The sequence below is a fragment of the Indicator indicator genome, chromosome 18, assembly GCF_027791375.1.
Source record: "Indicator indicator isolate 239-I01 chromosome 18, UM_Iind_1.1, whole genome shotgun sequence".
Lineage (NCBI taxonomy): Eukaryota > Metazoa > Chordata > Aves > Piciformes > Indicatoridae > Indicator > Indicator indicator.
In genome coordinates this window covers 3,671,963-3,688,034 of record NC_072027.1, presented here as the reverse complement: position 1 = coordinate 3,688,034, position 16,072 = coordinate 3,671,963, and the positions used below count along the sequence as shown (strand labels likewise).

The following is a 16,072-nucleotide window of genomic DNA, read 5'->3' as shown; positions in this document are numbered from 1 at the left end:
ATGAATCATAAGCTACAGGCCACATCGCTGCTGTGTGGCTCTCTGAGTCCTTCCAGGGATCCCTGCATGAAGGCTGCCATGATCTTCTGCACCTGGGGATGAGCAGAGAGGGTGGGTGCAGGGGCACCACCTCCTGTAGACACTTGGGGACTGAGTGGTCACAGCCCTTGAGGTGTGTGAGTGGTCTCTGAGAAAGAGGCATCGTATTTTCCCCTCCACTTGGGTCCTCCTTTCCTTGCCTCAGGTTCCAAAGCCACCAGCACACACATGATGCTAGAGCATTGTAAAAAAGCATAAAGCAATGCCACCACCTCAACCAAAAGCACGAAAGGAAGCCAAGAGCAGTCCTGAAGTCCTAAAGTGGCCTCAAGAGCAGAGCTGGAAACGTCACTGCAGCCATGAAGCAATTGCAAGACATAAGAGCTTATTATCTTGCTGCTTTCTCTGCCTTACATCCTAACCTCACTGCAGCAGGCTCTACCTTGACATCTGAAAGTTGAAAAATACAACTCCATAAGATATACCTGGGAGGTAAAATCCCACAAAACCTCTTTTAAGGCAAGCCCCAAAGCATTAACAGCCAAGCAAGCAGCTCCATCCCAGCCAGAAGTCCCCAGGATAGGATGCTCAGTGGAACCAAGGTTCTCCATCCCCAGCCCAGGCACCCAGAGATGTCTCCAAAATCAAACTTGGTTTGGAAAGGCTGCAGATGGAGAGAGGCAGGCAGTGCTGGTGACACTCTGCAGCAGGGACACACTCAGCTGGGCCATACTTCACCATGACATGTTACTGAGGAGATATTAATCATTCCTGCTTCGTTCCAGCCTAGGGTTTGACTTGTGAGATGTCTTTTTTCTTTTGTTTAAATTACCACCAGCAGAGTCTCAAGTATGTCCTGTTGTAGCACTGACAGCATTGTGCAGAAAGGCAAGGGGGAAAAAAGTCCAAAACAACCTGTAAAAAAGAGTCTGTTTGGCTGGGATGGGATTTCCATTCCCACCCAAACACAATCAGACCAGACCCATCAGCTTACCAACGGTACAGGAATCAGGAAAGACTTTGTGTGTGTGAGCTCTGCTGTCCAAACCCACGCCCCACAACAGTGGCTCCAGGTGGGAAAGGAGGAATCTGGGGGCTGCAGCCAGCAGCGACTTGACACACACCTTGCTGAGTGAAGTGGCACTGCTGAGCTGCTTGGGGACCAGCAGGATAGCAGTGCGGGAGGGTCCTGGCTTCTCTGCACCCATGCTCAGATGCCTCAGGCATGGAGAAGTGTGGGAAACGAGAGCATCACCTTCATCTTCACCTCTTTGCTGAAAAGGAGCCCTGACACGGGCCGAAGGAAGATGCTCGCCCATCCTGCCACAGGCCACCAAGGTGGCTGTTTTTTTTTTTCCTGATGTATAAAACCCTGCACGTTTCTTCTATTGTTTAATTTCCTTCTTCTCCACCCATGGCAAGTTCACTCAGAAGCAAGAAACTTATTTCCTATTGAATTTGTCCTGGTTGTTTTATTTGGAAAACGACGACTTCCTCAGCCGTGGTCCCCATGCATAGCTGAGAGGAGCAGGCACGGGGCTGCTCACTTCCCCGTCTGCACCAGCCCTGCCCCAGTATAAAGAACACGCTTGAGATGAAAGCAATAAAGATGCTGCTTTGCTGCAGGAAGAGCTGCTGCTTCGAGGCTGTCGGTGACAAAGGGGCATTGCAAGGCACCAGCTTCCCGACCCTGCAAGCACCAGTGGCAGGAAGACCACCAGCCCCACAGTGTGCTGCAGCTGGCCGGGACTGCACGAAGGGAGAGCCTCAGCCTGGGATGCAATGGCAGTGCTGGGAGCAAGCATCAGCCTCGATGGGAAGCAAAACCTTCCAGGAGATGCTGAAAGGTGTCCAAGCTGGTGCACCACTGGGCATCATAGGCTGCCCCCGTCTGCAAGGGCCAGCAGTGGAGGCCAAAACCAAAAGACATGGGGGAAATCATAAATACAGCCACGCAGGAGAGGGCCAGTTCACCAGTGGCAAGGTCAATGCCAGGAGCTCTTCCAGAGGGGCTGATGCTTTACAGAGCTTCCAGCCAGGCTGGCCAAGCCGTGCTGTCCAAAAGACATGCACCACTAGACCCGCTCTCGCCCGCGTTGCCCTGAGCTCCCTCAACCCTTTATTATTTTTGACTAACGCTGCTCGCACTCCTCTGGAGCGGGGCTGCTTTAGGCCTCGCACCCCACACCCCGCTGCCTGCGCCGCGGCTCGGCCTCGACTTTTCCAGCCACAGTCCGGACCCGCAGCACGGACACCGAGGGGAGAATGCGGTGGCATCCCTGGGGCGAGGGCACCCCCGGGCACCTCGCACGGCTTCGCCTCCGTGTGCTGAGCACCGGAATGGGGACGGTAGAAAGATAGCGGTGCGGGGGAGCAACGTGAGGCCCCAAGGAGCTGCTCGGGGCTCGGTGGGCTCTGCGCCTGACCCCTGACTCGGCGGGTCCCGGGCAGGCCCCGCCGGACCCCCGGGCAGGCCCGGCCAGCTCCTCCCAACGGGCACCGAGCACACTGCGAAGGCAGCCGCTGCGCCCAGCGCTGGCGCGGAAGAGAAGGGCGGCGGGGCCCGGCTCCCCCCGCCCCAGCCCGGCCCGCCGGCGGGGCAAGGCCCGCCGGGTCCCGGCCCGCGCTACCGGCCGCTCTTTGTCTGCGCTGCCGCCGCCTCCGCCCGCCCCGCTCGGCCTGTACCTGCCTGCCCGGCCGGGTCCACACCGCGCCGCTCCGCCAGGCCGCCGCCGCCCGCTCCGCTCGGCTCCGCTGGGCACGGCCCCGCTCGGCGCGTCCCGCCCGCCGCCCCGGCCAGGCACCGCCCCCCGCCCGGACCGGCCCCCGCCGGGCCCCGCTGGGCTCCCCGCCCGGGCAGCGACACACACCGAGCACCGGGCTGGGAGGGCGGAGGGCAGCCCCGGCTGCAGCCTGACGGGCGCCGAGAAACGCTGCCCCGGCCCGGGGCCGCCCTTCCTCCGCTCCGCTGATCTTCTGCCTAGCGCAGCTCCGAGAGACGCGTCCAGCCCCTGTGTATCGAAGCACCGGGAATGACCATGAGCCCTGCGTTGAGCTCTAACGGCAGGGCTCTTTCCATCGCCCCGGGCCTGGGCCGCGTGTGACCGTACTGGCTATGCTCCCACCCGGTCCCTGCTCTCACGGCTGCTCCCTGGGGTCGCACGGTGGGGGTGTCCCGCAGGACACAGCCCAGGCAGCGAGTTTGGTGTAACTGGGTGTCAGCCTGATGTCTCCTACAAAGAGCCCTTTTATCTTTCTCCCAGTGTGCTTGTCCTTCGTGGCAGATCGTGAAGCCACTCTAAGCCTGAGATGGTCCCCATCCTCCACCCCAGCTGCAGAGCCCGGGTGTGATTTTGGAGCGCTGGGACATCGCATCATTGTTTCAGGTTTTCCACTCTGACACCAAAACAAGCTCAAGGTACGGATCTGAGTCACGGGCTGGCTGCTCCCCCCGCGACCTGCATGCACACATACACAAAATTCCCTTCATTCCTCAGAGAGGGGATAAACGAGCTTAGCATGGCTCAGCTGCCCCGCTCCTGCCCCTGTCCTCCCCGCGGAGGCTGCCGGGGGCTCTGCCGGCGTGTGCAGACACGCTGCGGTCCGGGAGTAGCAAACCCATGTTAATCCCAGAGAGAGCCTCTCGGGTCCACCCCACTGCCGGCGTGAGAAGGGATGCAGCGCATGAAAACGACCCCACCAGTATTCATGCGGGGATGAGATGTGGCAGAAGGTCTGCCTGGTGGGTTTGGTTTAGGAAGCAATGCTCTGGGAGGGCTCCTGACATAACGGGAGGCGAGGAAGCAATTTCAATCAACTGAAACGGACAGACAAACAAACAAAAAGAAAAGAAGAAAGGCAGTCGTAGGGGTGGAGACACAAAGAATCGCAGACGATCATGGCTGCAAATTTTCTAACAGGCTGAAGCATTCGCTGAAGTCAGAGACTTCTTATCCTTAAACATTTCACTTCCCTCACAAGCCTTTTCTCTGAATATCTCTGACGATCTTGCTTACACCAAAGTTACTTGAAAGCTCAGAAAACAAAAAGGGACAAGCAATAAGTTTTTTCTTTTCAACTGCGAACTACTGTAAAGGGTATTAAAGGGATATATTTTTTTTCAACCTTAAATGATTTGCAAACTCAGCCTGAAAACCCATCTCCACCGGGAAACAACTCTTCGAAGCTGTCAGAGTTCTAGCAGAGGAGATTCATGAACAAATCATTGAGCTAAAAGCCAACAATGAGTAATCAAAGGCACAGGAACCAAACTCTGAGGGAACAATCTGCAGAATCTGCAATCTCCAGTGGTAGTTTTCCACTGAATAATTACTTCTGAGAACAAGGAATTTGTTGAATGCTCGGTCTGGCGTTTGCTAATACATTTTTTTTTTAGCAGAATGACCTACTCACTGGAAACAGAGGCTGCTGGGAAAGGCAGTGCTATTTATTAATACCAGCTCTGCTGTTTTACATGAAATTCAGATAGCTTTTTGGGGGTTTTTGCCTGTCTTCTGTTTGCAAACACAAAGGAAAGTTCCTTTCCTGCTGCAGCTTACAGGCTCTTCTTCAGCACATCTGTCGGAAAGAAGTTCAGCGGCTTTCCTCCGCATTGTCTCCAATTTATTAATCAACACTTACAGCTCCCTACTGAGTTACAGCCAAATTATGGTCCCCTTGAAGTCCGTGGAAGCACTTCCACCGACTTCATTAGGACCAGAAACTGCCTCTTGAAGTCTCTGCCAATTCCTTAAGTGCTTTAACTTGAGCGTTGGAGATGTCTTTTTAAATCTTCTTATGCCTGTTTCTGACACATCATTTTACATGTGTGCATGCACAAACTGCCTTTCTGAAACGAAAAATGACCTGAAAAATGAATGGAAAAGTTTGCCTTTTTTTCCCCCTTCACCTGTGAATGGCTGCATTTGAGGTCCCGAATTTCTTTTTGACAGGGCTGTTAGAGGAAAGATCCCACTTTGAGAGGCCTGGAGCTGTTTGAGATTCCCAACAGGAGTCCCTGTTCCATACCACAAGGCTTCAGCCTCTGGGAAAAACTTTGGCCTCTTCCAGCTCCAGTCTCTGTTTCAAGGCCACCAGTAAGGCCACTGGTCCGGTGGCTCGTGGGAACAAGATGCAACCATGGAAACAGTGACATTTGAGTGCCAAAAATTCCTGCCTGCGGGAAGTCTGGAGCCAGGGCTTTTGCAGGTCAGGCCAGTCTCTTCCCCTGACCCCTTCTCAGCCAGGACCAGTTTACAGCAGGGCTAAAGTCCGGGCAGGAGGAGAGGTCAAGAGCAGTGTTTCCATTTGCCTTGGCTCTCGAGCTCCCTTTCTGTTTAGTCACTGGCTGAGTTATGAAATTTGCCTGCAGCGTCATTGTGTCTGTGGGTTTCCCATGGGCTGGAGAGGCTATTACCAAGGAGCAGCTGGAATGTTAATTACCCATTAAGGAACTAAATCTGGGGGATTTCTCAAAGCAAATACACATCATCTCTGGCACTGACCACACTATGGCCTAAGGATCCTTCCCAGCCAGGCTGAAGGACACAAGCCTTTCAGCCCCACTGTGTGCCTCTCTTCTCTCTCATCCCAGACTGGCAATGTCCTCAGCACTGTACTCAGCAGCTAGGACAGCCTGTCTGGAGCTGGCATCTGAGCTCTAGGAACATTTTGCAGGGCAGGCGGTTCCCTTGTAGACACGCCAGGACTGGTGCAAGGCAAAAGGAAAGAACTAATCCTGGCAAGTGGAAAAAGCCCCATCCCACAGAGAGCCTGGAGGGACTGGGAACAGCCTGCCTCGTGGCTGCTTTGGGGCTGAGGGAGTACTGGATTTTGAACTACTGGGTTGTCTGGGTTGTTATTTTAGCCTGTTACACCATAAGTGGGGGCTTGCCCTTTTCCTTCCCTGTGGCTCACGTCTGTTCCAAGCAAACATCCATAGGCTGGTGCAAGCCTCAAGGACTGTCACAGCCTGCTCTGCATGTATGGCTCCTTGAGGAGAAACCCACCCTGCCTTGCTGAGGCTGCCCACGCAGCCTTCACTGTTCCCAAAGCTCCTTCTCAGGTGTGTCACCCACAGCCAGCACAGCACATGTGGCCTGACACGGGCTGACCTCTGCAGCACCCACCTGCTGTTAGCCCATTCCTTGTCCCCTTCCATCAAATCAGGCCACGGCCAGTGTCACTGGAGCTGCCGGCTGGAATTACAGCAGACTCGCCTACGTATATTTTAAAAGCATTTCAGTATTTAAACAGGAGGATCCCCGACACAGGCCCCCAAGGTCGAGACAGGCGTTGCAGTGGCACTGGTGAGCACAGGGAGCTCTCCTGGGGAAGAAGCCCAGCACAGCAGGGAGCCTGACAAGCAAACCTCCTCTCCCTGGTGGCGGCCGAGAGGTTTGCATCCTGAAGGGACCTGGGACGCTTGGCCAGAGAAAGGGAAAAGGTACCCTGCAAGATTTCAGTCTTGATGGGCACGTGGATCCTTCCCCAAACTAGAGGCTGCAGAGCTGATCTGCACAAGAAGGGGGTCAGAAGATCTGCAGATCTTTTCAGGCCTTTGGACTGTGCAGCCTCACTAGTGGGACCTATACAAGGAGCCTCCCCCCTAATATCCAAGCTAAACCTCCCTTGGCACAACCTGAGGCCATTTCTTCTTGTCCTATCGCTTGTGACTTGGGAGAAGAGACCAACCACAGCTCACAGCTGCAAAGTCTACACCACTCACACCAGCCGCCTGAGTTCCCAGCACCTCGCTCCAACCTCCTTTCAGGTGGTTGTAGAGAGCGAGACGGTCTCCCCCGTGCCTCACTTTCTCTAAGCTAAACAACCCCAGCTCCCTCAGCCACTTCTGGAGAAAATACTCCAGACTTTCCACATATCCAAACCACTCTGTACATCCCCTTATAGGTCAATTCCAACACATCTCCTCACCGTCAGGGCTCCTTCCTGAGCTCATTGCAGGGACAAACAGCTGCCCAGACGTTCACAGCCATGCTCAGAGACAGCCGAGCTGAGGCGATGCGTGGCCAGGAGGAGGCAGGCTGTGTGTTGCCATTACACTGATTTTCCTCCAGTTGCTTTTTAAACCGTTTCAAGCCTGCGTTTCCAAGTTCTCCTAGCGCGCCTCTGTCAGGAGCGCATCATCCGCCCGCCACGCCGCCGTCATCATCCCGACAGGATCTTGGGGCGGGACCAGCCACAGACGGCTGCCGCCATCTTGGGGAGGGACCCGGGGGCGGGGACATGCCATCTTGGGGAGGTCGGCTCGCTGTGCCCTCGGCAACGCCCTTCATGGTTTCACGGCGGCGCCCGGTCCGGCGGGATCAAAATCGAAATTAGAACTGGCGCAAAGTCTTGCGCCTGCCATCGGGAAACCGCCACTGCGCCGACAGCCCTCGGCCGCTCCTCGCCATCTCTTCCGGGTGAGCGGCGGTGACTTCCGCCCCCTGACGCTGCCACTTCCTTTCCATCAGCAGCCGCCGGAGCAGATACACAGGTGAGTGGGGAGCTGTGGAGTATCCGCCGCCATCCTCCCGCCCGCGCTTTGCTGTGGCCCTCTCGCTCGCCTCCCATCTCTTTGGGCTCGGAGCTTCGCAGGGCAGCGCTCCCGGCCCGGGGGATGCGAGCCCGGCGGAGCGGGGCGCTAGGCCGCGGGCGAGCCAGGGGCTGGCGTAGCCGCACGCCCGGGGAAGGGCTGGTGCGCCTAGCAGAGGGTGAGGGGTGGCGGGGCCTGGCGGGCTGGAAGAGGGCAGAGGCCACGGCAGGACCAGGGCTGCGGCTTCGTGCTCAGCCGGGGCTGCAGAACGGCCGAGCGGTTTAAGAGCCGCGGGATCCTTGCTCTGAGGTCAGTGTCTGCGTTACAGGGCCCAGGGCTCAACGTTTGCTCGGTGGTGTTTGTATCGTGGGGCTTCACGGGCCCCAGATGGGGACAGTAATGGTTATGGAGCCCTTGGCTGCCTGTGTCCGATGTGTCGCTCGTCAGAGCACGGTCGGTACTCGTAGCTGCTTGCTGTGGAGAGGGGACCATGGAGCTAAGGTTTCTGGGTGAAAGTAGGTCGTTCTTGGGCTGATTTCCTTAATGAAGTCATTAGGTTTTTCTCTGGTGTAAGGCACCTGTTGTAGCTGGTACTTGGCAGGAGAGGGCAATAGGGGACCATCCTCCCGTGCTCAGGAGTAGGCACAGGTTTCCCAGACGCTGAACCAAGCAGTGTGCCACCTCCCAGAGAGGAATGTAGTCTTCAAAGACCGCAGATATCCCTAGGCTGATCCCAGGGATGTGGTTAGGAGACCAGTAACTTGAAAGGACCCAAGATGCTACTTGAAAAGTGTAGAGTCAGAGCTTACTAAAAATTGGTTGGCTGGGGGTTTTCTTTCCATAAAGCCATGTAAATGAGCAGGGGAAGCTCTTGATATTGCTGGTTGGTAAAGGAAGGGGCTTTCTCATGCTCTACTGGGGCTTGTAACAAGTCCATTTTTATCCTAAAATTACTACCCAGCTGTAAGTTGCTTGTCTTGCTTGGAAAAAGGTTGTGGTATCAGAGAGTTTCATCAAATCCTGTGAGAGAACGCTGGGAAAGCCACCATCATTCGTACTTCTCTTTTGTTATTCCTTAGAAATGGCACCTCGTAAGGGCAAGGAGAAGAAGGAAGAACAGGTCATCAGCTTGGGACCTCAGGTTGCTGAAGGAGAAAATGTGTTTGGCGTTTGCCATATCTTCGCTTCCTTCAATGACACTTTTGTCCACGTGACTGATCTTTCTGGCAAGTAAGTATGGAACAGTGGTCACCTCCCTGCAGTGCTCCCTTGGGCTCTGTTGTAGTGTGGTGGGCTGAAATTCCACACCCCCCCCCCCACATTAACAACATCAGACCAGCTCAGTTCAGAAGCAAATGTAGCTGCATTTGCAAGCAAAAACTACAGTCTACAATGAATATGTACAAAATATACAGCATTTACAATGTTTACAGATATGTACAATAAACAGAATAGGTACAACAGATAGTGCAATAAACAGAAACAGCACAAAACCCTCCTAGCCAAAGCCAGGAAAGCTGCCCCCCTGCCTTCCCCTTTACTTCTTTCCCCAGACCCCCCCTGGCAGAAGGAAGAAAGACAAGAAGCAGAGAGGGTTGTTAAAACTTAGCTTTCAAGGTACTGCCAGTATGTTATCTTTGAAATGAAAGCCAGAAGAAGAATGCTAGAAGAACTCTGTTAGACTGCCCAGCAGGGAAACACCAGACAGACTGAACTTTGAGTACTTACTCTTAAACATTTGTTTCCCCCGTGGAAGTGTTTAGAATAATCATTATTTTGCTTTCTTACACCCAGTTGTGATTTATTTACTTTTTTATACTTTTCTGCTCAAACTCTGTGAAAAGAAATTAAAGGCATAGCCTTAAAACCACCACAGGCTCAAAACCAAATTAAAGGTTCCACCAAAGCCCTCGAGTTCCTGCTGGTGCTGTGTGTATGTGAGTGGAGCCTGGGTGGCTTGGTGTGCTCCTCTGTGGTGAGTGTTGTGCTCGAGGTGCTGATTTGCAGCTTACTCAGCCTGTAACATTCAAATTAACATAGAATCAACCAGGTTGGAAAGCTCATCCAGTCCAACCTATCACCCAGCCCTATCCAGTCAATTAGACCATGGCACTAAGTGCCTCATCCAGGCTTTTCTTGAACATCACCTACCTCCCTGGGCAGCACCTTCCAGTGGGCAGTCACTCTCTGAAGAACTTTTTTCTGATACGCATCCTATGCCTCCCCTAGCACAACTTGAGACTGTGCCCCTCATTCTGCTGCTGGTTGCCTGGGAGAACAGGTTCAGTCTGTACCCAAAAGGTGGTTTGTGGGGAGGAAAAGAGAAAGGACTTTGCCTTTCTTTTATAGGGAAACCATCTGCCGTGTGACTGGTGGCATGAAGGTGAAGGCTGACAGAGATGAGTCTTCTCCCTATGCGGCTATGCTGGCAGCCCAGGATGTTGCCCAGAGGTGCAAGGAGCTGGGCATCACTGCCCTGCACATCAAGCTGCGTGCCACCGGGGGAAATAGGTAGGTTGGAGGGGTGGGCTTGGTGTTCCCAGAGGATGTGTGTGGTCTCAGAACCCTGCCAGCTTGCACCACATCCCTTCTTGCCACTGCCTCAGTGGGGAAGGTAGATACACCCTGAGGACTTGGCCTTAGGGTTGGCCTGAAGGGTGGTCTTGTCACTTGGTGTGGTTACCAGCTGGTGTCATCCCAGCTGAGCATTTGGAGTTCATTCTGCAAGGACATCTTGTGTTGGCTGGAGTTGGGCTGTGCTCTCACTTACAAAGTGGTGAATGGGGAGGTGTTGTGAACCTTGGAGAGGGATCACCGTGGAGATGGGGCACTGTGGTGACAGTAGACTGCCTGTCTGATGGCGGGTGGTTTGGGTCTGGGCACAGGACAAGGGTGAGGTTGAGGGCAGGAGGAGGGTGGGTTCTGGTATCTGGATGTTTTGAGCAGGGAAGCTGTGGGTTCTTTTTTTTTTTTTTTTTTTTTAGTGTTGTCATTTGTTTGTGAACTGTGTCCATCTTCATTTATGGGCTTGTTGGTTCTGACTTTTCTCCTCAGGACCAAGACTCCTGGACCTGGCGCCCAGTCAGCCCTGAGGGCTCTGGCCCGCTCTGGAATGAAGATCGGCCGCATTGGTGAGTGCTGGGGAAAGCCATGGCTGGGGGGCTGTGATGGGCTGTCAGTGCAGAACTCTGCTGCTTGGAAAAAAAACCCAAGAAACCAACCAAAAAGGTTTTGAGAGGTTGTTTAGTAAGAGGAGCTCTGTAGGCATGTGCCCCATGGTGTGATGGTTTGCCTCTGCGATGTTCTCCTTGGCTTCTGCCAGATGGCACCAAAGGTAGGATTTAATTAAAGCAGATCCTCAAAGTGAGGATCCAGCAGGAGGTGGTATGAGCAGTCTGGAGACACCAAGTGTGTCTGCAGGATAAACCCAGCTGCACAGCAGGGTGCTGGTGCTCCTCTGGCTTACCAGCATTTGTGTAGATTTGTTGGGTCACCTAGAAACACGGTGGTGGGCTCCTGTAACTCGGTGGTAGGGGAGTTCTCCAGCTGCTTGAGGGAGAGCCTCAAACTTTGAGGAATCAGAGGAAGCAGTGGTGGTGACTGCTCTGGCAGTTACATTGAGCACTCAATTTCTGTAGAAGTGCTGTGGCTGCTGGGTTTCATTGGGGTGGGAGATGGGGATTTTTGCTTCCTAAGCATGAAATCCCTGGGTGCCCAACCTGTGGTGAGTTGAAAAGTGCCTTCCCTGCCTTGGAGTTTCTCTCCTGCTTGTGCGTGGCTGACTGAGAAGGGGTGGCTCTTGGATGCCAGAGTGACTGCTGGGGTTGGTGGCTGTGCCCAGTTGGTTTCTTGGGATACCTCTGGAAGGGAATGGTGTGTTTGTGTTCTCCCTGCAGAGGATGTCACCCCCATACCCTCTGACAGCACTCGCAGGAAGGGTGGCCGCCGTGGACGTCGTCTGTGAAGAATGCTGCACCCATTGTTATTAAAGCTCTCTTCTAAAACTCTTCTCACCTGCCTCTTCTCTTGAGGAGGTGTGCTCAGGAGCTGAGCAGCTTCAATTTAATCACATCCATGAATGGCTTCTGGTTGGGGTTGGGGTGGTTGTGAGTCCTGCTGCAGCAGAGGGGCTCTGAATATACCCAGGAACCTGCTGCAGCAGGGTTTTAGAATCACAGACTGGTTTGGGTTGGGAGGGACCTTTAAAAGTCGTCTTGTCCAACCCCTCTTGGCAGTGAGCAAGGACATCTTCAACTAGATCAAGTTTCTCAAGAGCCCTGTCCAGCCTGACTTGGGAACTGTGCTCTCTGGGCAACTCTTGCCAGTGTTCTACCACCCTCATCTTGAGAAGTTCTTTAGGCCAGGAGAAGATCCGTGGGCATACAATACCCAAAAAGTTTGGTTTAAAATAGGTAAATTCTGTGTGCTCATGGTGTTAGGGTTCTTTACACTGGTGGTTAAAACAGCTGTGGCTTTTATCACGTGGGAGAGGATAATGTCACTCCCCCTCCTGTGCAGTGGTGATGTCAGCTCTGGTGCAGTGGTGCCTGTTTTCACATGGGTCTAGCCTGTGACCTCCCCAGCAGTGTGGTGGGTGGGAGCTTGTGGTGGAGGCACCTCCATCTGGTGCATTGCCTCATCAGCTGCAGTTCAGTGAACTGTTGGCTGAAAGAGGGAACTCTTTTGGAAGTGGTGAAGTGTTTGTCCAGGAATGCTTGTGGGCAGGTTTAAGTGATGGTTATGTGTCAGAACTGGGTGAGAAAGCTGCATGGCAAATAGGAGTAGTCCTGTGTGTGATGTATGAACTGTGAAATGGAGCTGGAAGGTGATGGTCTGTTTGTACTGGGTTCTTGGACAAGGCCTGCCCCCAGATCCTGAGGCTTGAGAGCCTCACAGCTTTCACATGGGCCCTTTCCCATGCCCTTGCATCTGAAAGTGCTTCATGGGAGATCCCTTTATCTGCCCACTACTCCCAAGCCTCCCTGCCCTTGTGGGAAAGGGTGCTTTGGCTGGTGGTGGTGCAGGAGGCACTCTGCTCTCAAAGCAGCCTCTGTTCTGGTGCAGTTGCTGAGCCTAGCTTGGATCCAGGGTGTGTTGCTCCTGTTGAGCCTGGTCTTCAGTTGTGAGCACAGTCAAAAGGGGATGAGCTCCATGGTGGACGAGACCAAGCTGTGATCTGAAGCCATGGCGTGTGTCTCAGTCTTGAAGGGAATGCTACTTGGACACTTGTGGTTTCAAAGTGAGTCACCATCTGTTGGATGTGTCCTTGCTGTGGAGAAGAAAGCTGAGCTGTGAGCAGGCAAAGTGCAGCTGGGCTTCCTGCAAACTTTTGCTTCATGCATGACTTCCCCTTTCTGTGGAAAAATCTGCCTGCACATGTTCCTAAGCCAGCACTTCCCTTGGTGCAGCCATGCTCTGTTTGTAACTTCATAGGTGGCCATGGAAAGTTTGATCCTAACCTTCCCTCACTGTCTGAAGAGTGCCATGTTTGCAGTTCAAATCACTGTTCTCCTTCCACCTGAGCCATTCTGTGATTCTCTGAGATGGGAAGGTGTCTGCTGAGTGCTGCTCCAAGGGCATGAGAAGGGGAGTGACTTTTCATTAGGATGCAGGTTCCCACCATGGAGCAGGATGAGGCTGACCCAGCAGCATGGTACTGGCCAGCAGTGAGCCTTGTGGTGGTATGGACCTTGCTTTGCTCTGGAGGGGAGGCTGCTGAGACAATAGCTGGGACCCAGTCTGTGGCAGGAGGAACCCAGACCAGTATTTGCTTGGTGCATCCTCCTCCAGGGAGGTTTCTAGGGGCTCACAGATGACAGGAGCTTTGCCTACTACAGGGAGGTGAATTTACTTCGTTAGCTCTTAGTCTGTGGCAGCAGGAGCTCAGCTGAGTGTGTAGGGATGTCCAGGCTGAGCTGCTTTACAGCCCATGCCACTTACTGCCCTCGTCATGCTGTGCCATGCAGGGTGTTCCTTGTGCTCACTGCAAAACTAGCAGCAACAATTCCTTTTATTTCTCACCTGACATCTTTGAGACTGCTTCCTCCATCAGTATGAAAGCTCCCAAGGGGGGAAATGACAAAGCAGGAACTGAAACGAGAGCCAGGCAGGTCTGTGCACAGAGCAGGCTGCCCACACGTGTCCCAGGGGTGGCTGGAGGGAAAGGCTGTCCTGGCTAAGTGACATGGGTGGGTTCCTTGGCTCCTGTCAGTTCCTGACCCTACCCAGCTGGTTTGTCTTAGGAGATTCAGCATCATCTGCAAGCCCCCTGCAGCTGGGTGACAGCTCCCCAGCTGGGTGGGTGACACACGTGGCTCCCACCTTGTGTCTTCCTAGCAGGGATGTGGGATTCCACTGTGGGACCAGGGCTCCTCTTGGGGCTGCAGCACCTCTCCAGACCTCTAAAGTCCCCAGAGATGAGTCTGCTGCTGAGCCCTTCCCTTGGGTCTGTCCAGGGCAGATTCTGTGCAGCCAAGGATGTCACCTCACGGGCAGGGAGATGTGGGTTCTGTTCACCAGATGTCAGGCTGTGCTGGGGCTGTGGGCTGTGCGGCAGAGGCTGGGCTGGCAATGAATGGCTTCGTGTGAATGCCCACAGAGTGATTTCCACCTCCCCTGCCTCAGATAATTGCTCTGCTGGCTTGGGTTGAGGTCCCCCAGGAAACAGGCAGGCCTGACTGAGTCTTGAGCCAGCTCCTTGCTCCAGATGGCTTTTTTCCCCCAGAAGACAACTGTTTCCCAGCCTCTGGTAATGGTGCTCATCAAGATTTTCATGGGCAGCACAAAATACCAAGTCTTGAGGGTGCCAGGGTGATGCTGAGCCTGTGCTGTGTCCAGGTGCCAGCCTCAGGCTGTGGAAGAGAGAGAAAGGGCTAAGGTGCTCTGTGAAAAGCTCTGCATCTCCCCAGCAACATCCATTCACAGACTCAAACCACTCCAGATGCCACAGCCCTGTGCAGCAAGGTGTGGAGGTGGTGTGTGTGAACAACAGAAGGATTTGGTGATCTTTAAGGTCTCTTCCACCCCAAATGTTTCTAAGTTAATGGAAATGTTTGTGTGCAGGGCAAGGGCTCTGTTGGTGCTGGTAGCCCCCAGCTGGGTTTGGGGGGCTCAGGAATGGCTCAGCCTGCCCCAGAGCAGGGAGTGAGGCTGTCCTTCTCCCCCCTCCTCCCCCGCAGTTCATTGTTTGTGGTTTGCAGAGCTGGGCTCAATGAAGTCACTGCAGGTTTCACTCCCTGAGTTCCTATTTAGACTTTCCTTAGTTCCCCTTAGGGCTGGGGCTGATCATGGAATGTGCCTGGAACTTGGCCCCAGGGCAGGGGGCTTGTGGCACTAATGTCCCCCCAAGCCCTTCCAAGTGCCTGCCATGGGCTGAGTGTGGAGGGAGAGCTGAAAAAAAATCTATGTAACACTTCTATGCACTTCCCCCCCCCTTATTTTCTCTGCTGTTTTTCTGAGCACCCTGGATGGTTTCTAAAAGCAACATCACCTACAAAGCAGCAGATCAGTTTTGTCTTCAGAACAACCTCTGGGGAGGAGTACAGGTGGAGGCGGGAGCTGGGGATGAAGGTGGCCTGGGGTAAGGCTGAGGGACAGACACCCTTGGAGAGGGATCTGTGCAGCCCTGGGTGCCAAGGGCTTTCCTGCCTGGGTCACAGCAGCTTGGGGGGCAGGACTGGACTCTCAGTACCAAAGCCCTTCCCCTGTGCTAGGGCCTCTGATTTCCCATCTGGGAAGCTGGAGCATCATCCCACCAGCACCTGCTTCTTCTCCAGAAACAGCATCTGCCAGGGGACCCCTGCCTGCTCCTTGCAAATGCTTTTAGATTATTGCTTAAGGATCCCTCCCTGCTGGTGGGATGACTCTGGGACTGACCTGGGAAAAGAGATGAAGCTGCTGAAGCAATCTGCCCATGCTTGCCCCCAGCCTTGGGCCGTACTTGGTGAGGCTTGCCTGGTCACCAGTGAGGCCTGGGCTGGTTGCTTGTAATCTCACACCTGAGTTTCACTATTGGCTGAACAATGGTCACAGTTCTGCTGGGTCCTGATCTTGGAGCTGACTTGATGCTAGGCATGACAAAGCCAAGCCCTGTGGCACAGAGCTGGCACTGGGGACGTGTCAGCCCTGGGCTGTCTTTGGGAGAAATCACCTAAAATCAGCAGTATGGGGGTGGAAGGCTGCTCTCCCCCACATAGTGCTAGTGGGGTGCTTTGGGAGCTACCCACCTTGAGGGGCTGCTTCTCACCTCTTGGGTTTGGAGGTTCAGCCCCTGCAGTGTGCTGCAGGCAGGGCTGGGGAGGTGCTGCAAGAGGGGAGGGGGTCTGAAAACATTTGGTGGTCCTGTAGTCGTTACCCCCTCAGCCTGAGTGGTGCTGGCCAAGGACCCCCACCCAAGTGGAGTCCAAAGTGACCTTCAAAGGGGACTTTGGGCCGAAGTGCAGCTTTTTCCTGGGAGTGAAGGTGAGTGAGGAGGGATGTACCCTGAAGACGACTCCA

The 16,072-nt window shown here is 54.2% G+C and overlaps 2 protein-coding genes across 2 annotated transcripts; one reads left to right on the top strand and one right to left on the bottom strand.

Annotated features, from left to right (window-relative positions):
• Window positions 1-2,207: 2,207 nt before the first annotated feature.
• On the bottom strand, window positions 2,208-7,207 carry LOC128973140 (protein SPT2 homolog). The gene is made up of 2 exons (XM_054389359.1): window positions 7,166-7,207; window positions 2,208-3,050 (listed from the first exon to the last, which is right to left on the bottom strand). Exons 1-2 carry the CDS (start codon window positions 7,205-7,207, stop codon window positions 2,208-2,210), a joined length of 885 nt encoding a protein of 294 aa, XP_054245334.1.
• Window positions 7,208-7,436: 229 nt separating this feature from the next.
• RPS14 (ribosomal protein S14) lies at window positions 7,437-11,573 on the top strand. Its single transcript, XM_054389150.1, has 5 exons — window positions 7,437-7,537; window positions 8,656-8,806; window positions 9,926-10,087; window positions 10,631-10,707; window positions 11,473-11,573. The coding sequence occupies exons 2-5, from the start codon at window positions 8,658-8,660 to the stop codon at window positions 11,538-11,540; spliced, it is 456 nt and encodes a 151-aa protein (XP_054245125.1). The 5' UTR covers window positions 7,437-7,537; window positions 8,656-8,657; the 3' UTR covers window positions 11,541-11,573.
• The last annotated feature ends 4,499 nt before the right edge of the window (window positions 11,574-16,072 follow it).